At 43.4% G+C, this 23,592-nt stretch overlaps 1 protein-coding gene across 2 annotated transcripts in view; it reads right to left on the bottom strand.

The window, feature by feature from the left end:
- Window positions 1-1,285: 1,285 nt before the first annotated feature.
- The window catches only part of LOC142292115 (keratin, type II cytoskeletal cochleal-like), a 97,726-nt gene continuing 75,419 nt past the window's right edge, over window positions 1,286-23,592 (bottom strand). The window contains exons 2-10 of one of the 2 annotated variants that reach the window (XM_075337241.1): window positions 9,756-10,102; window positions 9,428-9,648; window positions 8,045-8,105; window positions 7,792-7,887; window positions 6,578-6,742; window positions 5,510-5,635; window positions 3,192-3,412; window positions 2,785-2,819; window positions 1,286-2,701 (exon numbers count right to left, since the gene is read on the bottom strand). In XM_075337241.1, coding sequence (XP_075193356.1) covers window positions 2,313-2,701; window positions 2,785-2,819; window positions 3,192-3,412; window positions 5,510-5,635; window positions 6,578-6,742; window positions 7,792-7,887; window positions 8,045-8,105; window positions 9,428-9,648; window positions 9,756-10,102 — 1,661 coding nt within the window. In that variant the 3' untranslated portion in view covers window positions 1,286-2,312. Of the gene's footprint in view, window positions 2,702-2,784; window positions 2,820-3,191; window positions 3,413-5,509; window positions 5,636-6,577; window positions 6,743-7,791; window positions 7,888-8,044; window positions 8,106-9,427; window positions 9,649-9,755; window positions 10,487-23,592 lie in introns of those variants that run through there. The other variant, XM_075337239.1, reaches the window with a different exon arrangement.

The following is a 23,592-nucleotide window of genomic DNA, read 5'->3' as shown; positions in this document are numbered from 1 at the left end:
TTCAGACTAAAGAACTAAAGATAAAGCCAGGAAGCTTAAACTAAAGGCCCCATCACACTAAGCAACATCGCTAGCAACATCGCTGCTAACGAACAACTTTTGTGACGTTGCTAGCGATGTTGCTGTGTGTGACATCCAGCAACAACCTGGCCCCTGCTGTGAGGTCGTTGGTTGTTGCTGAATGTCCTGGGCCATTTTTTAGTTGTTGCTGTCCCGCTGTGAAGCACAGATCGCTGTGTGTGACAGCGAGACAGCAACAACTAAATGTGCAGGCAGCAGGAGCCGGCTTCTGCGGAGGCTGGTAACCACAGTAAACATCAGGTAACCAAGAAGCCCTGTCCTTGGTTACCCGATATTTACCTTTGTTACCAGCCTCCGCCGCTCTCACTGTCAGTGCCGGCTCCTGCTCTGTGCACATGTAGCTGCAGGACACATCGGGTTAATTAACCTGATGTGTGCTGTAGCTAGGAGAGCTAGCGCTAAGCAGTGTGCGCTGCTCCCTGCTCTGTCCACATGTAGCTGCAGCACACATCGGGTAATTAACCCGATGTGTGCTGTAACTAGGAGAGCAGGGAGCCAGCGCTCAGTGTGCGCTGCTCCCTGCTCTCTGCACGTGTAGCTCCGTGCGCTGGTAACCAAGGTAAATATCGGGTTGGTTACCCGATATTTACCTTAGTTACCAAGCGCATCTTCCACGCGGCGCTGGGGGCTGGTCACTGGTTGCTGGTGTAGCCACGCTCCAGCGCTCCAGCGATCCCTGCCAGGTCAGGTTGCTGGTGGGATCGCTGGAGCGTCGCAGTGTGACATCTCACCAGCAACCTCCTAGCAACTTACCAGCGATCCCTATCGTTGTTGGGATCGCTGGTAAGTTGCTTAGTGTGACTGGACCTTAACATTACAGGTAAACATAAGCACACTTTGAGATAAGAGATGCAGGGCTGTAATTTAAATATTAACTCTTACAGCATGCTGTCTTCAGACTATATAGCAAAAACCTGCTGACAGATTCCACTTAAAGGCCTTTGGACACGTTTAGAGACAGAAATGGCATGTTTTTCCATAGAAAAGCCTACCATTGCCTCTCCAAATGTGCTATTTCTGCCCTAAAAGAAAACAAATCATGGGGTACATGGTTGCAGATTGTGTGATTGCCATTTATTTATTTGTGGAGCTCTCTGAGTTACTGTTCTGGGTGGTGTAGCCTTTTAGTAATCAACCATCAGATAACTGCTGTCATCCTGTGTTATCAATTATGACTCGGGGAAATAAATTCAAACACTTGGTGTCTTATCATGAAAGTAATTTATTAGACAAACAAATAGCTTGACAGGAGGTTTATAATTAACCACATTGAAGTGATGGTTGCATCTGGAGTAAACATCATATGTAAAAATAGTACAGTGATACAAGCATAAAGTGCCATATACAAAACATAACATGCGCAGAGAATTTCATGGAACATAATATTTATCAAACCTACTTTGCCCACATATTCTTAGACCAGGACTGTTTTTTAATTAATATTCAGCCTGACTTATAGCCCAAGAACACTAAAAGTATGAAAATATACATGTGACTACAGTATATTCCAATGTCCTTCTCTTTCCTCACATCACTTTTCAAGATCTTTAACATATGAAGAGCTGCCGGTTTGACACATCCAACGTTCACAGGTCTACTGACCAAAGCTCAACAGGCAGAGACTGTGAGTACCGAACACACTGTCTGGATCACCCTTGGGTCTCCTGACCTGAACTCAACAGGCAGATATCAGGCTGTTGAGTTCAGGACAGGAGACCCAAGGATGATCCAGAGAGTGTGGTTGGTACACTGACTGCAAATGTCAGACATATAAAACCAACTTTAGGCAATGTCCACACACTGGAGAACGGGTGGTCACTGGAGATTAGACATGTCTTAGACCTCAAATTTGTGACAGAGGAGAGAAAAGGGCTATTGATTTAAAGTAAAATCACACCAGGACTTTTAGTTTTTGAGTATAGCTAGCAAAGTGACTTGTTGAAGATAATACATCCATTACATATATATGCCACCTGGTTAGTTACTAATATGACAGTTGTGGATCAACTTGTGTTTTATATAGTGGTGGAATTAAAAGTTACCATTGATCAGTCTAAAACTGAAGGATGGCGTTCACTGCTGGACATAGAGAGATCTGCATCAGCATCTAAGAGAATATTGGGATATGTCAAAGTCATATTTTACCTGGTTGTTTTAACCTGGTGAGGCATATAGGAGAGAAGGACATAACCTAGCAGATAGAAAAGAAACTTGGTGGGGTAATGGTAGGTTTAATTTATTTTTCTGGTTGATGAGGAAGAGGATGTTTTGGAGATAATTGTCATGCCTTGCCTGCTTGAAGCACTAGAGCCACCCCCCATTCCATAATCTCCTCCACCACCTCCAAATCCTCCTCCATATCCACTACCTCCTCCAGCTCCAAAATCCATTCCCCCTCCTCCGTATCCACCACCTCCTCCTCCGAATCCACCACCTCCTGATCCAAATCCTCCTCCTCCAGATCCATATCCACCTCCTCCATATCCACCACCGCCGCCGCCGGCTCCAAATCCACCGCCACCAGCACCGAATCCACCGCCGCCAGCACCAAATCCACCTCCTCCTCCTCCTCCTGATCCACCTCCTCCCATGCTGTATGAAGTGGAGCCGCTGACCACAGCTGTAAGAAATGCTCATGTTAAAAGTGAATGGCTATAAATTGTATGAAAAACATGCAATAAAAAAATATTCTGGTTTACTTACATATGTTCACAGGATGAGTAATCTCTCCTGACATCCTGTAATTAAAATGAACAAAAGAAATTAGGTTCTTTCCAAAATTCACCATTTTCTCTCTGTGGAATGTTTGTTTAGTGAATGTTTCCGTTAGCGACTATAGGTCAAGTTTAGGAGATAATTGGATGGTGATTACACAACACCCATTTATGCGCTGCACACTTTGTACTCATGCTATAGTCCATCTATAAGGACAATTCAATTAATTTGGGCAATTCATCGTTTTTCGGAGATAAGTGGAGTCATCACATGGCCCATGGTGTCACAATATGACAAATAAAGCAGCCTAGATTGTGTCATAAGACTACATTTCATATTTGAAGAATTGCTATGAGTTTGTGCAATGCATAAGAAAATAGAAGTCCATCACATACCTGCATTCTTCTCCTTCCAGCAATGTTCTGTAGGTAGCAATCTCAATATCCAGGGCCAGTTTCACGTTCATCAGCTCCTGGTAGTCACGCAACTGCTTAGCTAAATCTTCCTTTGCCTTTTTAAGTGCTGCTTGAAGTTCATCAAGCTTCTTCTGGGCATCTTTTATGGCAAGCTCACCACGCTCTTCAGCTTCTGCGATTGCTGCTTGCAGATTAGCACACTGAAAAGTAAAGACATACAGTAGTTATATTACTATATAGCACTCTGGAAGCCTATGTAATAACGTCAGATAAAGGCCATGCCCTAAGATAGAGGTCCTCCTCAACCTTTCTGATCTGGAGAGCCACTTTCTTCTCTGAGAAAGGGTTGCAAGCCACATTTAGCTCCCGTCCCCCTCACAGTAGTGACACCCAGAACCCCCATTGTGGGTATAATTACATCCAAAGCTTTTCCATACAGTTCACATTGAAGCTGTATTCCAAGATCTGGGGACTCCTACCTTACCCCCATTCAGGTTTACTCATTTGTGAGGGCTACTCACAAAAATCAGCAACTGAAGACCTGATCTTCCTAGCTGTTTACTAGACCGGATGCATCAAGCTATCAGTCAGCTGGGAATCACACATCGCAGGTCCACAAGCCACATGAGGTTCCCAAGCCACAAATTGGGGATCCCCTGTTCTACGGCACTGTAACTAAAGTCACCAGTACAACTGCGAAGGGAAAAAAGTTTCCGTGACTTCAGTGGTGCTCACATGCAAGGCCATTTTTTTTAGTATGCCTCTTCCAAGGAGCCAGTATTGGCATGCTTGTTTCAAGAAAGTGGGCAAATACTTCCTATTTTCCAGATAGGCAGGAACAGTGTTGGACTAGGGTGGCAAAGGCCCAACAGTAATATTGACTCTGAAGACCCATTGTTCAGCGACATGCAAATATAACAATACCCTCTTTCACAAATTAACTTATGCTCCCATATAATAATAAAATAGATAGTTTGTTGAATGAATGAATGAATGAATGAATGCATGAATGAATGCATGAATGAATGCATGAATGAATGATGAGTTGCTGATTTTGTCTATACATAGAAAATCAAATGAATTTGGCCATGTTGGGGGTATATAATACTTATTTTTGTCCAGGGGCCCACCAAGAAATTCACCTGTTGCCCAGTGGGCCAGTCCTAGCTGTGGTTGGAGTCTAAAGCTGGGTTTACACACTGCAACATCTCAAACGACATCGCTGTAACGTCACCGGTTTTGTGACGCAATAGCGATGTTGTTTGCGATGTTGCAGTGTGTGAAACCTATCAGCGACCCGGCCCCTGCTGTGAAGTTGTAATCGTTACAAATCGTTCAGGACCATTCCTAGGTCCTTTGTTTCCCGCTGTGCAGCATGAAGTTTCAGTGTGTGAAGACTTTGCAGCGACTTTGTTAGCAACTTCCCTTTCAAAAGGCTGCTTATCAACGTCCCCAAACAACCAGCTAGGTCGCTCTGCAGGTCCGGATCGCTGTTGAGTTGTTGGCCAGGTTTGCCTGTTTGAACGCTCACCAGAGACTTAGCAGAGACTTAGGGAGGTCGCTATTGCGTCACCAAACCGGTGACGTTACAGCGATGTCCTTTGCGATGTTGCAGTGTGTAAACCCAGCTTTAGAAGTAGGACCTCTACTCATCAGATAATTACAATATAACCTGTTCATGGGTTCTTATATAATGCTCTTCAGTACGTTTGGGCTTTGTTGATAAATATATGGCCCTAAAGATATGAAATAACAAGCATTTAGAAGACAAAGTACCATTGGACCTACAAAGACAATATCTATACGATTTGTGTCTAGGATGCGTGTCAGAGGTGTCTGTAGTATCAACTTGAAAACTTGGATTAAAAGATGTATATACAAAATATATGAGGAACATGTATTAGTAATTATATAGGTGATGCCTCCTGTGTAGTTATGAATGACCTATATTATAACCTAATTAAAAATAAGATTTGAAATTAGCTAATTAAAATCTTACGTTTTTTAGGGAAAGACTAAACAAATTATGGTCGTAGGTATCAATAACCTACAGAAAACACCATTAAGCAAACACCACAGACAAGTTTAATCCCTTGTTTTAGACTATTGAGGGTGTAGAAAAACAAAAGATGAGAATTAATTTAGCTGGTAAGGCGTGACTCAAGCATCTAATTTGCAAGTATACCCACAAGAAAGGTACCAGCCTAGTATGTTGAAAAAGAGGTTCCTCTATGTTTACTCTTTAGGACTGTAAATTTAGATGAAACTGGATTTTTTTCGATGTGCACTGCTTGTACCTGTTTCTTCACGTTTTCAATTTCAGCCTTCAATCTTTGAATCATACGGTTCAGGTCCGCAATTTCGCTCTTGGTGTTTTTCAGATTGCTACCGTGTTGACCTGCTGTGTCTTGGAGCTGTTGGAACTATGGTGGAACGTAGAGACATTATAAGATTTCCTTTATAACAGTGGTCATATTACCATGAATTCAACTTATTCTGCATGTTATAAAGCATCAATAGGTAATAGGAAATATCATTATATTAGCATTGATTACAACATTTCTTGGATTCTTAAAAGTCTACAAAATCATTTAAAAATGCTAATCTACTTTGGGATTTAACCCTAGAATGCGCAACCATATCAATCTACCATAGAAAACAAGTGACCTAGCAGGCCTGCGAGGCCCAAAGTATGCGTTCTAGGGTTAATAAGATAACTTGATATTGTGATATTATTTTTCATTTTCAGAATTCTTATAGCTGCTGATATAAAATATCCCATTTATGATCAGATGTCATATTTTGTTAATTAGCCATAATGGTACTCATTAATAAGACGTTCCACTACAATGGATGATCCTAGTATCTCCAATACCTGGTTAATATTGGCATTCCCAAATTAAAGCAAGAGTCACTTTTCATAGAATCATTGAATGGTAGAGTTGGAAGGGACCTCAAGGGCCATTAGGTCCAACCCCCTGCAAGTGCAGGTTTTCCTAAATCATCCCAGCTATATGTTTATCCAGTTTTCGCTTGAAGATTTCCATTGATGGAGAGCTCACCACCTTCCGTGGCCGCCTGTTCCACTCTCTGATTGCCCTCACTGTCAGAAAGTTTTTCCTAATGTCTAATCTGAATCTCCTTCCTTTAAGTTTCATCCCATTGCTTCTTGTACTTCCTTGTGCTAATGAGAATAGGGTAGTTCCCTTTACACTGTGACTACCTTTCCGATATTTGTAGAACTCTATTAAGTCTCTTCTCAGGCTTCTCTTTGCATACATCATTTACATGGTGAAGCCCGATAGCAGCCCACCTATCTGGTTACAATACCTAGGCTGACATTACAAACATGACATTGGTGTTACCTTCTTGGCATATGAATCTTCAGCCTCTGCTCTGCTTCTCTGTGCGATATCTTCATACTGAGCCTTAACCTCAGCAATCAGGCCATCGAGGTCTAGAGCTCTGTTGTTGTCCATGGAGAGAATGACGGAAGTATCAGAAATCTGGCCTTGAAGATCACTCATTTCCTGCAAATTAAATACAGTAACTTAACAGTCATGATAGAAAATAACACAATATACATCTTTAACTTTCAGGAGTTGTACAGTTTAGAAAATTAATTTTCTAATTGAGAAATTCAAACTTTATAGATTGGAATCCAGGACACTGCTAGTTAGGTTATAGACTAGTTACTAATCATGTCCTTATCTCTGGAGGACCCAACATGGTCAGACATCCTAGTGATTAATGTAGGGACAGTGTAATGCTTCCTTTCACCTGTGGTGGCACTGCAGAGAAATTGATTACTTCTAGTCTTGATTCCAAACAATAACTCAAGGTTCCAACAATGTTTTAGAATCCAGATGAAAAACATTAATTTTTTGTTGGGAAACTTTACTATTAAAACAACAGATTCCTTCCTTAGACCCAATTTAATGGTAGATTCAAAGGACCATCTTTTTGTAAAAAAGAAGTTAATAATAACAGGTTGCAACTGGAAAGATATCTTCATCATATTTTAGAGGAGCCTTTTCCTGTTCTTAATCCCCGATGATCCCAGGAGTGAGATACCCTGTGACCAGCTTATTTTTAGTGGGAAACCATTAAAACAATGGGGTTTGTCCATAGTGGAGCAGACTCTGCATTAAATTGGCTGTAAATAGAAATGAGAGAACCAGAAGTTTGGTGTTTGCACCAAACACTTCGGAGTTCAGATCCTTTACGTATGCAAACCACTCGTGTGAGCATCGCTGTGCTAGGGTACACTAAGTGCTCAGTGCTCAGCCCAGTGCGAATCACTTGCAGTGTTTGATCGGCTCATACTGGGGGTAACAACAGCATGATCAGATATAGTGTGCAGCTAACAAAAAAATTGAATAACCCTGTCCACCCTCCCCTGGAAGTGTTCTGTTTATGGCTGGCTGTATGTGGCCGGAAACCCAAACTGGCTAATCAGTGACTTCCATTTTGGTTCAGGTCAAGTCCTGGTCCCCAACCAAACTTTATCTAAAGTCCAGCTGAACCCACTGAACCAAACGTCCACCGGTCTGCTAATCTCTACAAGTAAGAATTTTACCTTTTCATAGAGTGTTCTTAAGAAGTTGATCTCATCAGTCAAAAGATCTACTTTGCTATCCATCTCCACCTTGTTCATGTATGCACCATCCACGTCCTGGAAATTGATCAACAGAAAGAGTCAATGAAAGCACAATGAACAAACCTAATGGGACATTAATGTTTCAACTTTCTTTACGATGGTTCAAAATGACAATGATATTTTCTTTCCCTCATCAATTTCTTTTATTTATTGTAGTTTTGTCAATAGTCACCTTCTTGAGGACCACAAATTCATTTTCGGCAGTTGTGCGCTTATTTATCTCATCTTCATATCTAGCAGAAAAGAGAAGAGAAATTCAATGTATATTGCTTACACATTGGCTACATTAATGTACTGCCCTGTTAATCATTATATTGCAAAACTTTACTATACTTAGGTGAACTAGAGTATATAACAATCGATTAATATAAAATTATGTCTTATCAATTTAACTTTATATAAAAGTAATAGATCTGAATTCTAGATATGTGACAATCAACAAACTAAATTCCAGGCACAACTGAAAGAAAAACGTACATTGTTCTCAACTACATAATCTTATTGACTTGGAGAACGTACCTTAACAGCTTATTCCTAAGGTTGTAAGTTATCCTCTATGGATAGGAGATAACTTACTGATCACTGGGGCTTGATACCAGGGTTCACCAGAGATCGCAAAAAAGGAGCTCTGGAATAAAAGGAACCAGGCTCTGCAGAGCTTCCGCCGAGCAGAAGCAGAAGTGCGCATGCTCAACCTCTGCCCAGTTGATTGTCTGAAGATACTATTGAACTAAACCTTAGTTTCACTTAAAAATAAATACTGTATTAAAGAAACTTTAGAATATACTCAACCAATATTTCGCTCAATACTAAGAACAAAAAATAAAACAACATGTTCTACACAACTGTATCAATATTTGGCAATTGCAATGGTGAAGTACATAATGTTCCAAAACTCTTCTTAGGGTCTGTTGTAATAACTCTTAGTCTAGACTTACCCTAATCAAAAATATTGAGACAATATCTTATCACCCTAATGGGAAAATAACATTGGCACCTCCCAATCTACATCAGATTTTTCTAAATTGTTCATATTAGATCTTCAGGGCATCTTAATTCACCGATTATACCATTGCATGCATAAGTTTCCTTACCCCAGATGTCATTCGAAACACAGTAATAATAATAAATGTAAGTGGTACCATTATGCAATAAGTTAAATACATAATCAGATTTTTAGAACACAAACTAACAGGTCGCTATAAAAGAGAATACATTTTTTATACTTTGGCAGCTCCATTCAAGATGGGCCTCTACACAAAACCAGTTCCTAGGTTCCAGATTCCCATTCTCGGGATTACTGTGAGCCACATTGGTCAGGTCAACAGCAATCAGTAAGTTTTGGATAGGAGATAACTCACTATATTGGAAATAAACTTTTAAATGTCTCAGTCACACAAATATCAGCACCCACTCACCCTACTAGGCCTACAACATTATTGTCACATTTCTGTTAAGGAACTTACTAAGTCACATTTGCAATCGAAATATAACATAGCAGGATATATATACACAATATATTAACAATCAGACTATATGTAAGTAGATGACATACTTGTTTTTGTAATCTTCCACTAAGTCTTGCATGTTTCTTAGTTCTCCATCAAGACGAGTTTTTTCATTAAGTAATGAGTCTAGTTGACGCCTCATGTTGCTGATGTAAGTCTCAAATAAAGGTTCAAGGCTGCTTTTCTTTGTTCCCCCTGTTTGCCCATGATCTTGTAAGAAGCTCCACTTTGTCTTCAGAACTTGATTTTGTTGCTCCAAAAACCTGACCTATGATATACAATAACATAGCAGCAATATAATACAATTGAAAAAAACATCCATACAGCATAAATACAAAGGCAATGTCAGTTATTCAACAGATTAGATTACGTTACCTTGTCAATAAAGGATGCAAATTTATTGTTGAGGGTCTTTATCTGTTCCCTTTCTTCTGTTCTCACTTTTTGAATAGTAGGGTCAATTTCCAAATTCAGAGGAGCTAAGAGGCTCTGGTTAATGGTTACTTGTTGAATTCCACCAGGTGGGCACACAGGAAAATTTGGGCCACCAAAACCTCCATCAGGGAAGCCTCCTCCAGGTCCACCAAATCCTCCACCTCCCATTCCACCACCAAATCCTCCTCCACCTCCCATTCCACCTCCCATTCCACCACCAAAGCCTCCTCCACCTCCCATTCCACCACCAAATCCTCCAGCTCCTCCACCAAAGCCACCACCTCCACCTGCTCCACCACCAACCCCATAACCACCACCGCCACCAGTACGGGAATTAGCACTAATAGATATTCTCTTGTTTCCCCCAAGGGAGTAACAACTTCTAGAACCAAAGCCACCAGAACGGCCACCACCACCACCACCACCTCCACCCCCCATTCCTTTTGACACAGAAGCTGAGCTAGTTCTAACTCCACCACCACCACCACCACCACCTCCTCCAAGAGAAGCAGCTGTGAAACTCCTGCCACCTGACATAGACATACTACCAAATGACTGGCCCCTACTCATTTTGGTAATTGTGGGATAAAGAAAAATGCAAGAAATGAATAAGCTGATCCACAAAAAGCAGAAGTCAGAGGGAAGGAGTCTAAACCCCTCTGTGCAGAGAGGTCTATGTGATACCTTTTATACCATCTAATAAGTGGGCTTGGCTGCCTAGGGAATCAGAAAATCAATTTACTTTAATCATGGGCTTGGCAGGTTTGGCATGCCTGGCAGCACATCTTTTATTTTAGCTGCATATTGGGTTGATAAATTGGGACACACCTTTAAATGAATAGGAAAAAAAAGAATGCGATGAGATATTACTTCACTTGGCTTTGGGGTTATGAAATCCTTTTATGTATAAATTAGTGAACATATCCCAGAAGAGATCTCCAGGCTACCTTTTTTTGTAATCAATGTGCAGAACCAGCATATTTTAGGTTGTGCTCCACCTCTTCATCTCATCTCATCTTAGACTTCGTGCCAAGTCATTAATATGGAAATTACAGTGAAAAACAAAAGGTTCTTGTGTGAGCTGCTTTGTAAGCTACAATTGTCATTATGGAGAGCTATAATCTCAACTAGTATGTAAACTAAACTACATTGAAGTTACATAAAAATAACCTAAAACACAATATAGTCTAAATATCTATCATGTAACTCATTTTCTCAATAGCTAATAGCACTAAAATAAATTCTAAGCATTGATGGGGCATATTCTGCTCAACCCCCCCCCAAAAAAATCTGAAAAACTCCATTCCGCAAAGCCTTTAAAATGTAGTATTACTGTATTTAACCTTGTCTGGTACCATGTAAAAAAATCACTAGTGGTAGCAATCTTGACCCCAAGGGTTAACTCAAAATTGGGGAAAGTGATTTTACTGTGTGTCTTAAATATTTAATTCAGAGGTCTTCAAGGAAACCTATCAGCCACCTCATGCTACCCAAACCATGGGCATCATGTATCATGAATCTATGAATCCTGAATATTCTTGTCTAAAATGTTATGGTCTTTCAGAGAAAATATACCTTGAAGACCCAACTGGAGATCATAGCCAAAAACCAGATTAGTCCAGCACCCCCTATCCTTCCATAGGTACACTTAGGAAAAGACCTGAAAACCACCTGCAGTTGCGCTGGGAAAATCTTCGTACCAATATTTTAATGTTTAAAATGCAGATTTACACGAATCAGCATCTAGAACAAAAAGAACCTTCATGAAATTCACACGGAATAATGTAGTAATCAGCAAAATAAGACTTCACTCATCATCATCTATCAATGAATCATAGTGTATAAGTAATAACTTGTTCTCAAGAGTACAATAAAACATGCCAGAAATGTTACCATATAGAACAATAAAAACAAAAGAGCAATTAATTTTAAAATAATAATCATGAATGGAAATACAAAAAGAAAATAAATGGTTGATAATCAAAGGGGATATCAAGGATTATATAATTGATGCATTCTGTAGAATAGACAATATCGATGTTAGGTTTATCGGGGTCTGACTTTTCCACCTTTACCAATCAGTTGCCAGGAAAACCACAGTATTTTCAATAGCAACTAGGTCTGGTACTATAATTCATTGTACCCTGTAAATTATAGGAATAAGGCATTTGTGAGAAGCTCGCAGCTTTGGTCCTGAGTCGTAAAAATACTACATAATCCAATAAATCTCTTAAAAGAATGGAATTAGTAAGAGATGTGTTATTAAGAAGGTTGTTTCACAGAATCAATTCCCATTCACATATTGTTGCTGAAGATACGGTGTTTTGGTCCTCATTAGTTGGGGCCTTGTGGTGTGGAAAATCATGTTGTCTGTGCTGTGACAATTTTGCACATAAAGCAACCCACTAACTCTCGCTAAGGTTTTAAAATTACCTTTTTTCTCAATTGTGGATCTTATTACATAAATTACCTACTTCAATGTCCTTGTAACATACATGTGGCCAGTATGATTTAGGCGCTCAAGTCAAAATTAAGTAGGCATCGGCCTAATTTAGCTAATGGATATACTATATTATGTTCCCATTGTGCCTTAGCATGGGCAGGGTCACCACAACTAACATATGCCTCAACAGTCCAAGAAGTATTTATGAGACTGAGATGGGAAATCATTGTGGATTTACACACTGTCAACACTCCAACATAGTAAACGTAATAAATGACTAAGTCTAAGATACTTTGCTTTAAATTTGTTCTCTCTCACAGAACTTAAAGGGAACCTGTCACCAGGTTTTTTTTCCTTCTAAATTGCAGTCAGCACCAGTAAATTCTTATATACAGCATTCTAGAATACTGTATAAAAGAGCCAAGGGCACTCTGTATAAAGTGACAAAGACCTTTATTATACTCACCTGCAGGGAGGTCGGGTCTGATGAGCATTGCTGGTGTCGGATCTGGTGCCTTCCTGTCCTCCTTCTCTTTGCATCCTACATCATCCATACAGAGGCCTCAATGAGGCACCTGCGCAAGCGCACTTTGATCTGCTTTTAGTGCGCAAGCGCAGTTGGTCTTTAACCTTTCCTCAAATCTGCGCATTATAGTACTTTGCTCTGCACTCAACAGGGCAGATCAAATGCACATGCACAGAAATGCCATTAAGCCCTCTGTGTGGATGACATAGGACGTTGCATCCACAAGGAGCTGCAAAGGAGATGCCAGATCCAAGACCAGCGATGCCCATTGGACCCAACCACCCCCTACTTGAGTATACTAAAGGTGCTTTTTATATTGTACAGTGCAGCCTGGGCACTTTTGTACAACATTCTAAAATGCTGTGTACAAGAGCTCACTGGTACTGGTTGCAGTTTATAAGGGAAAATCCTGGTGACAGGTTCCCTTTAAAAGGGAATCTATCAGCAGGATTTCATCCCCCAAAATTATTTATATGTGCATGTAATGTAGAGCTTTCAAATACAAATCTAGCAATACCTTTCCATTGCCAGTCCATTGCTCCTTTACTGAAAAAAGAGAACTTGGATCAATATGCAAATGAGGAAGAAGTGCTTTTGGCACGTTGAAGCTCTTCCCAAGCCTCCATCACTCCAGCTCTATTCCTCACCCAGCACTGCCTCCTCCTGCTTGATTGACATTTTCTTGAAGATACTTAACAAAGCAGCTGTCAGTCAAGTAGAAGAAGGAAGGCCGCACTGGGCAGAGAAAAGAGCCGGAGTGACAGTGGCTTAGGAAAAGTTTCCACATGCCAAAAGCACTTCAGCCTCATTTGCACATCCATTCAAATGCTGATTTTCAGTAACACAGGATCAGACTACGTGGATAAATTTATTCCTGGATTTGTCTTTGAAAGATCTACATGTGCATAAAAATAGCTTTGGGAGGTAAAATGGGGATGAAATCCGGCTGAAAGTTTTGTAATCGGTCAGCTATCTTGTTTGTAACCAATAGTCTTAAGGGTGCTTTACACGCTGCGACATTGCTAACGATGTATCGTTGGGGTCACGTCCTTAGTGGCGCACATCCGGCGCCGTTAGCGACATCGCAGCGTGTGATACCAAGGTGCGACGATCAGCGATCGCAAAAGCATAAAAAATCGTTGATCGTTGACACGTCGCTCCTTTTCATAATATCGTTGCTGCTGCAGGTATGATGTTGTTCGTCGTTCCTGCAGCATCACACATCGCTATGTGTGACACCACAGGAACGACGAACACCTCCTTACCTGCGTCCACCGGCAATGAAGAAGGAAGGAGGTGGGCGGCATGTTCCGGCCACTCATCTCCGCCCCTCCTCTGCTATTGGGCGGCCACTTAGTGACGCCGCAGTGACGTCGCTATGACGCCGAACGCACCTCCCCCTTGAAGGAGGGATTGTTCAGTGGTCACAGCAACGTCGCTGACCAGGTATGTGCATGTGACGCTGCTGTAGGGATAATGTTCACTACGGCAGTGATTACCAAATGTCGCACGAACGACGGGGGTGGGTGCTATCGCGCACAACATCGCTAGCTAACGCTAGCAATGTCGCAGCATGTAAAGCACCCTTTAGTGTCTTAGTGTCATATTGATGACAAAGATTTTCTATTCTCCTGTGATGCTTTTTTGGTAAAAATGGTGATATGTTCAACTTTCTTCAATCAAGTGCTATTACATAATTATTAATATTGCAATTTTTTATAAAATATATATATTTTTTACTTTAATTTGTATTATTTTAGTGCTATTAATGTTTTACAATGAACCATTGGCTCATTGCTGTATATTTCAGCCTACCTTTTCTGGGGTGGCCGCCAAACAGAAACTTACTACTTTTCCCTTGTGTGATTTGTACAAGATAGTAATTATTTGGTTTCATTTATGAAAACTGTCTTACAGTAATACTGCAAAACATGATTCCCAGATTCACAAGACATTCCATCATTTCTTTAAAATTGCAAAATGTCTTCTTTATTACATTAAAACATATCCACTGTCATATAAACATATATACCGACAAATAGCAGTATTGAAGACAGCACTCAAATAGGGATCCTAGGCTTTATTGACTGCGAGTTACAGGCAAAAGCATGTGATGAGAGAGGTGTGCGGGCACGCCGGACGAAGGGCGTTTCGCGCTTCCATGGGTCCCGTATAAGTGCTGTGGAAGTGCGAAACGACCGGAGTCTGACGTGCCCGCAAACCTCTCTCCTCATGCTTTTGCCTGTAATTTACAGTCAATAAAGCATATGATCCCTATTTGAGTGCGGTCTACAATACTTCTATTTGTCGCTATCTGCTGTCCTCCGGACTGGACTGAGCACCATCAGGGACGGCTTTGATTTTTTTCTGATGGCTGCAGGCTTCTTACTGTGAGTAAGCAAGCAACCACAGTTGTGGTGCCCGGCTTCCCTACTTCCATTGACTATGTAATAAACATATATAATCTACAGAGCAGCCTAAACCTGCACATTCCAAACTGCTATGTATGTATTCATGATATAAAATGGTGCATGCTCCATAAATATAACATGAAACCTTCTAATTTGTCCTTCCCATCTCTTTATCTTTTGTTATAGCAGATCTGTATGTCAGCCATGATCTATAGCAGACGCTGCAGGAACATCAGCTATAACATACATTCTAAAGGTAATGTAACTATTCAGCCATTTGCTTAAAGGGGTTGTCTGCTACTAGGAAAACACCTTCTTATTCTCCATGTTTGGCCCCAATAAAATAAAAAAAGCTTATACTCACTTCCCGTGCTGCAACCATTCCAGGAGTGCCAGCGCTTGCGTTCCTGGGGCTTACGTAAAATTATGATGTTATTCATGCCCCGAGTCCAATTTCTACCATCTTCCCTCACCCTGTCTTTGGATGGACAAGTAATTAACAGGAAGTTAGCGGCCAGTTGCAGCTCCCACTTCCTGCTGATTACTCATACATTGGAAGGCGGGGAGAGTATAGCAGGAGATGATTGGGCACGGGGTACGTGTCACATCACAACTCACTTGAGCCCCAGAAACGCTAGCGCCAACACTGTTATTTGGGGAATAATTGCTCTTTTTGTGGTTTAGTTTTTATATCAGCATAGGGACTCACAAGCATGAGGACCCTTGACGTTGGGTTGCAAGCATCCGTATTTTGGCCAAAATATCAACTAATACCTCATATATACAGTGCCTACAAGTAGTATTCAACCCCCTGCAGATTTAGCAGGTTTACACATTTGGAATTAACTTGGCATTGTGACATTTGGACTGTAGATCAGCCTGGAAGTGTGAAATGCACTGCAGCAAAAAAGATTGTTATTTCTTTTTTTATTTTTTTTTTTAAATTGTGAAAAGTTTATTCAGAGGGTCATTTTTTTATTCAACCCCTCAAACCACCACAATTCTGTTTGGTTCCCCTAAAGTATTAAGAAGTATTTCAGGCACAAAGAACAATGAGCTTCACATGTTTGGATTAATTATCTCTTTTTCCAGCCTTTTCTGACTAATTAAGACCCTCCCCAAACTTGTGAACAGCACTCATACTTGGTCAACATGGGAAAGACAAAGGAGCATTCCAAGGCCATCAGAGACAAGATCGTGGAGGATCACAAGGCTGGCAAGGGGTATAAAACCCTTTCCAAGGAGTTGGGCCTACCTGTCTCCACTGTTGGGAGCATCATCCGGAAGTGGAAGGCTTATGAAACTACTGTTAGCCTTCCACGGCCTGGACAGCCTTTGAAAGTTTCCACCCGTGCCGAGGCCAGGCTTGTCCGAAGAGTCAAGGCTAACCCAAGGACAACAAGGAAGGAGCTCCGGGAAGATCTCATGGCAGTGGGGACATTGGTTTCAGTCAATACCATAAGTAACGTACTCCACCGCAATGGTCTCCGTTCCAGACGAGCCCGTAAGGTACCTTTACTTTCAAAGCGTCATGTCAAGGCTCGTCTACAGTTTGCTCATGATCACTTGGAGGACTCTGAGACAGACTGGTTCAAGGTTCTCTGGTCTGATGAGACCAAGATCGAGATCTTTGGTGCCAACCACACACGTGACGTTTGGAGACTGGATAGCACTGCATACGACCCCAAGAATACCATCCCTACAGTCAAGCATGGTGATGGCAGCATCATGCTGTGGGGCTGTTTCTCAGCCAAGGGGCCTGGCCATCTGGTCCGCATCCATGGGAAGATGAATAGCAAGGCCTTCCTGGAGATTTTGGCCAAGAACCTCCGCTCCTCCATCAAGGATCTTAAGATGGGTCGTCATTTCATCTTCCAACAAGACAACGACCCAAAGTACACAGCCAAGAAAACCAAGGCCTGGTTCAAGAGGGAAAAAATCAAGGTGTTGCAGTGGCCTAGTCAGTCTCCTGACCTTAACCCAATTGAAAACTTGTGGAAGGAGCTCAAGATTAAAGTCCACATGAGACACCCAAAGAACCTAGATAACTTGGAGAAGATCTGCATGGAGGAGTGGGCCAAGATAACTCCAGAGACCTGTGCCGGCCTGATCAGGTCTTATAAAAGACGATTATTAGCTGTAATTGCAAACAAGGGTTATTCCACAAAATATTAAACCTAGGGGTTGAATAATAATTGACCCACACTTTTATGTTGAAAATTTATTAAAATTTAACTGAGCAACATAACTTGTTGGTTTGTAAGATTTATGCATCTGTTAATAAATCCTGCTCTTGTTTGAAGTTTGCAGGCTCTAACTTATTTGCATCTTATCAAACCTGCTAAATCTGCAGGGGGTTGAATACTACTTGTAGGCACTGTATTTATCATATATATTTTTTTGCACTTATCATATCTTTAAAGAGCATGCAGCCAGGCCCATTAATGTCTTGCTGTCAGTGAATGTAAATATTCCCCACCATCTCTGCTTGCTGTCAGTGAGTAGAAACATTCCCCAACATCTCTGCTTGCTGTCATTGAATGGAAACGTTACCCAACACGTCTGCTTGCTGTCAGTGAATGGAAATATTCCCCATCATCTCTGCTTGCTGTCAGTGTTACGAATCGGCGCCGCCATAGCCGCAAGCAGCCTGCTGCGGTTCCTGTTGCGCCCAGGCGCCGGCTGCCATTTTTGGCCGTGCCTCGTGTCGTCCAGGTGGCTGCTTCCGGCTCCACGTCTAAGTGTGGAGAGGCGGCTAGTGCACATGCGCGCGCCGATTTACCCCAGCCAGAGCCTAAAGGGGGCTTTACATGCTACGATATCGTTAATGTTTTATCGTCGGGGTCACGCCGTTAGTGACGCAAATCCGGTGTCATTAACCATATCGCAGCGTGTGACACTTTTGTGCGACCTAAAACGATCGCAAAAGTGGCACAAATCGTTTGCAGTGGAGAGGTCGTCCTAAAACCAAAGATTCGGTCACCTCATTAGCGATGTTGTTCCTCGTTCCTGCGGCAGCACACATTGCTGTGTTACACCGCAGGAGCGAGGAACATCTCCTTACCTGCCTCCACCGCCAATGCGGAAGGAAGGAGGTGGGCGGGATGTTTACGTCGCGCTCATCTCCGCCCCTCCGCTTCTATTGGACGCCTGCCGTGTGACGTCACTGTGACGCCGCACGACCCGCCCCCTTAGAAAGGAGGCGGATCGCCGGCCAGAGCGACGTCGCAGGGCAGGTAAGCCGTGTGATGGGGGAGCGTGATTTTGTGCACGACGGGCAGCGATATGCCCGTGTCGCACAAATGAGGGGGCGGGTATGCACGATAGCGATATCGTTACCGATATCGCTCCCGTGTAAAGCCCGCTTAAGTCCAGTGTTTTTCCAAGTGAGCATACTCAGCCTGATAGTGCCATTTCTGAGGCTAACTCCTCAGTTCAGGCTACTGAGCATGCTCCTACACTTCGCGAAAAGCCTCTTTGCACAGGTACTTGGACATCGTGCCGTGTCTAAGTCCTGTGTTGTGCCTACTGAGCATGCTCAGCCAGATAGACTGATTTCTGAGACTGTTGTTCTGGCTACTGAGCATGCTCAGGCACTTAGTGCATCAGAGGCTAGGTCCGGTAAGGATCTCACTTGGCATGTCTGTGAGGTGGCAGGCTCTGATTGGCCGACACACATCAGGTGTCCTGATGATGTGGCCACTCCGGACTGGCTCGCGGAGGCCTGCCCCTATGACACCGCACCTCACCATTGGTCGTCAGACGACTGGTGAGGTATTTGGGGCGTGGCAGCCATGAGGTCATCAGTGACATGGTGGTTTCGGATAGGCCGCTGGTGTTGTCGCTGATGACATGGCACTCCGCTATTGGACCCGGGAGGTGCCATTTTGGTCCACTCTGGGTTTGGGGTGGACCCAGGTTACAAAAGGGGCTGGAAACAACATGGAGGTGCGCAGTCTTCTCATATGCTTGTTGTGAGCACACCTCCATGTATAGAGCCCATTGCAGCATAAATCTTTGTTTGGAAGCGGTAGGTAGGGTTAGGCGTCCAGTGCTTGTCACGCCAAGACATTCATGGCTCAGCACATTAGGGTCAGGTGCCGGGCTTCCACCTCCTACTGTCCAGTCTTGCTTGTGCAGTGGAGTTAACTGGGCTGCGGCTGCTGTGCCACCTGTCCGGTTGTGCCCTCTACGCACACGGACAGCGTACCCCAGGACCCCTGTGGCGTTAACAGAGAGTTTCTGGGCTGGGTTTGTGGACCCTGTTCCCCTCATATCGGCTTCCCAGTCAACGCTACCAGTGTGACCACCTGGCCTGGCGTGTCCTGTACACACGTGGCCAGTTGAGAGCCCTGGTGGCCAGAAACGCTAATCGGGGGATCGTTCGGTCTGACGTGTCGTACACACGTGGCCGACAGGGTGCTTTTGTGGCAGTCTTCCAGTCAAAGCTACCTGGTCACCACCCGGCCTGACGTGTTCCCTGCATACGTGGTCGGTGTAGCGCCATAGGTACATTGAAACGCTAACTGGGTTGTTGTCCGGTCTGATGTGTCCCTATACACGTGACCGGTTCCCAGGTCTCCTGGGTTATCTCAGAGCCACCCAGCTCTGTATTCTCTGCCTAACCTTAGGGTTGCCAGCAACTCCTTGTCATGTGGAGCACGGTGGGCCCCAACTGGCAATTGGAATATTTACCACCTTATCCTGATCTGCCAGTCCCCCCGTAACAGTCAGTGAGTGGAAACATTCCCCATCATCTCTGCTTGCTGTCATTGAATGTAAACATTCCCCAACATGTCTGCTTGCTGTCAATGAATGGAAACATTCTCCAACACATCTGCTGGCTGATATTTTTAGGCTGGCGGGCTCCCCATGACGTGGGGTTCCCTGTCCTGAGAATACCAGTCCAGGAGTGCCAGCGCTTGCGTTCCTGGAGCTTACGTGAAATTATGATGTTATTCATGCCCCGAGTCCAATTTCTACTATCTTCCCTCTCCCTGTCTTTGGATGGACAAGTAATTAACAGGAAGTTAGCAGCCAGTTGCAGCTCCCACTTCCTGTTGATTACTCATACATTTGAAGGCGGGGAGAGTATAGCAGGAGATGCTTGGGCACGGGGTACGTGTCACATCACAATTCACTTGAGCCCCAGAAACGCTAGCGCCAACACTGTTATTTGGGGGATAATTCCTCTTTTTGTGGTTTAATTTTTATATCAGCATAGGGACTCACAAGCATGAGGACCCTTGACGTTGGGTTGCAAGCATCCGTATTTTGGCCAAAATATCAACTAATACCTCATATATATTAATCATATATATTTTTTTGCACTTATCATATCTTTAAACAGCATGCAGCCAGGCCTATTTATGTCTTGCTGTCAGTGAATGTAAATATTCCCTACCATCTCTGCTTTCTGTCAGTGAATGGAAACATTCCCCAACACGTCAGCTTGCTGTCAATGAATGGAAACATTCCCCACCATCTCTGCTTGCTGTCAGTGAATGGAAACATTCCCCACCATCTCTGCTTGCTATCAGTGAGTAAAAACATTACCCATCATCTCTGTTTGCTGTTATTGAATGGAAACATTCCCCAACACGTCTGCTTGCTGTCATTGAATGGAAATATTCCCCAACATGTCTGCTTGCTGTCAGTGAATGTAAACATTCCCCAACACGTCTGCTTGCTGTCAGTGAATGGAAACATTCCCCAACACGTCTGCTGGCTGATATTTTTAGGCTGGCAGGCTCCCCATAACGTGTGGTTCCCTATCCTGAGAATACCAGCCTTCAGCCGTGTGGCTTTATCTTGGCTGGTATCAAAATTGGGGGGGACCGCATGTCGTTTTTTTAAAATTATTTATTTATTTTACTGCACTACATAGACCCGCCCACTGGCAGCTGTGTTTGGTTGCAATGAGACAGCTGTCACTCAGCGTGGGGGTGCATCTGAATGCAACCAATCATAGGTGCCAGTGGGAGGGGGAAGCAGGGAATATGAGATGGAATAATGAGCGTCCGGCATTGTCAAAAGCTGGAGAAGCCGCCTGAGCAGTGTGACAGCTGAGCAGCGCCGTGCTGGTGATCGGTGAGTATGAGGCAGGGTGGGAGAGGGAGAGACCGAAAGACCTGCGTTCTGTTTGTCAAAAAAGCGATTTATGGTGCTACTGGACACTGTCGCAGAAATGTCCAAAACGCAGTGTTTTGGATGCTTTTTCAAATGCACATGCAGTGACAAAACGCTGCTTTTTATTTGTCATGCCAGAACGCAACGTGCGCACATACCCTTACTTTGAATTGAGAGCTGTTCTGGCGACTACGCAAAAGCCGTGTGCTGCTCTGAGCATGTTATTCCAAGACACCAGAAATGCAGTCACGCACCTTCTACAGGCTGTGCCCATACTGTTTTTCTCTTTTCCCATCCATTTCAGCCTTTTCCTCAGTCACCACAGCTCACCGTTAGGTCCAACGTGAAACTATTAGAGTTTCTTATACACTTACATTGTGCATCAAATATTCGCGAATAGTCGAATAGTGCCGACCTATTCATCAGATATTCGTCGAAGCAGATATTTTGATATTCGATCATCCCTATTAATTATGTGCTTGTTCTGCCCGACTACGATCTCTCCCAGCTCATGCAGTGATTCTCCTGCTTCCTTTGAGCATATGTCAACAGAAAAGCTCTTTCTCATCCAGTCTGTTCTATCAATGGGTTATCACTATCAATGTCATGTGCCATTAATCAGCAACTCAGAATGGTCATGGATCCCTCCTGCCGACGATTTTCATGCTTCCTGTGAAGTCACATCAACAGACCAGCTCCTTCTCTTCCATTCTGCTCTGTTGACGGGATGTCACTGTCGTCGTCATGCTCGTTAGCAGCATGATATCAGTAGTGACATCCCGTCCACACCACACTGGATGAGAAAGAGCTGCGGTGCTGCCCTGTGTTCAAAGGTAGCAGAAGAATCACTGCCTTAGCTGGGAGAGATCGTTACAGGGCAAAACAAGCAGGTAGTTAGCAACTACCTGTCGGTAAGTTCTTAGCCTTAAAAGAAAAGAAATCCAAAGCTCTGGATAACCCCTTTTATTATTACATTTATTATTATTTATTATGCCGTAGCTATCTTTTCTTCTGGCATTACTGTGGTTGGCAGGCACAGTGAAAAAAAAAATGATTTGTGGTCCCCCGTCTATTTGCAGACAGCCGTTGGCTGGTATTCTCAGGCTGGGAAGGTCCATGGTCATTGGGCCCTCCACATATTAAAAATAGCAGCCCGCAGCCACGCCACAATTGGTGCATCCATTGGATGCCCCAATTTTGGTGCTTTACCCTGCTATTCCCAATTGCCCTGGTGCGGGGCAATTGGGGTAATATAAGGGGTTGATGTCAGCTGTGGTATGTCAAAAATTCACAGCAGTCATCAAGCCTTGGGTTGGTAATGGAGAGGTATCTATGAGACCCTTCCCATTACCAACCATGTAACTAAAAAGAGGAAAAAAGCACTAATACAAAAATACTGTATTTTAGACAGTCCAGCACTGAGTTCACCGGAGGTGTCTTCTGTCAGTTAACACAGTAACCTGTGTTTGAGCCACCAGCTTTGACCTCAGGTGAACTCATTGTCGGACTATCAGACTGTGGGACATGGCGGCAGCCCAGTCTGACAGTCCGGTAGCTGTGAGACCCAGAAACTTTAAAGTGAGCCTTTAAGGTAGATTTTAAGGTTGCTGGAGTTCCCAACTGCTGGGACATCTGAAGGCTGTGAACTTTTACCAGAGTTCACAGTCTCCAGGTGTCACAACAGCTGGGAACACCAGGAACCTTAAAGGCTCCCTTAAAGCAGCCTTTAAGGTAGACTTTAAGGCTCCTAGAGTTTCCAGCTGCTGGGACATCTGAAAACTGTGAACTCTTACCATGTAAAATTGTGGCAAAAATGCATTGAAAATGCGGCAAAACATGTGATTTTGCAGCTGCATTTTTCCTGCCAAGAGATTCAGAAATGTTGTAGATATTTCTGCATCCAAGTACTCAACGTATGGACTAAAGGGGGCTTTACACGCTATGACATCGCTAATGCGAACTCGTTGGGGTCACGGAATTGGTGACTCACATCCGGCCGCATTAGCGATGCCGTTGCGTGTGACACCTATGAACGATTTTGCATCGTCGCAAAAACGTGCAAAATCGCTCATCGGTGACATGGGGGTCCATTCTCAAAAATCGTTACTGCAGCAGTAACGAAGTTGTTCCTCGTTCCTGCGGCAGCACACATCGCTCCGTGTGACACCGCAGGAACGAGGAACCTCTCCTTACCTGCCTCCCGGCCGCTATGCGGAAGGAAGGAGGTGGGCGGGATGTTACGTCCCGCTTATCTCCGCCCTTCCGCTT

Source organism: Anomaloglossus baeobatrachus, chromosome 2 (assembly GCF_048569485.1).
Source record: "Anomaloglossus baeobatrachus isolate aAnoBae1 chromosome 2, aAnoBae1.hap1, whole genome shotgun sequence".
Classification (NCBI taxonomy): domain Eukaryota; kingdom Metazoa; phylum Chordata; class Amphibia; order Anura; family Aromobatidae; genus Anomaloglossus; species Anomaloglossus baeobatrachus.
This window is presented reverse-complemented; position numbering and strand designations above follow the sequence as displayed.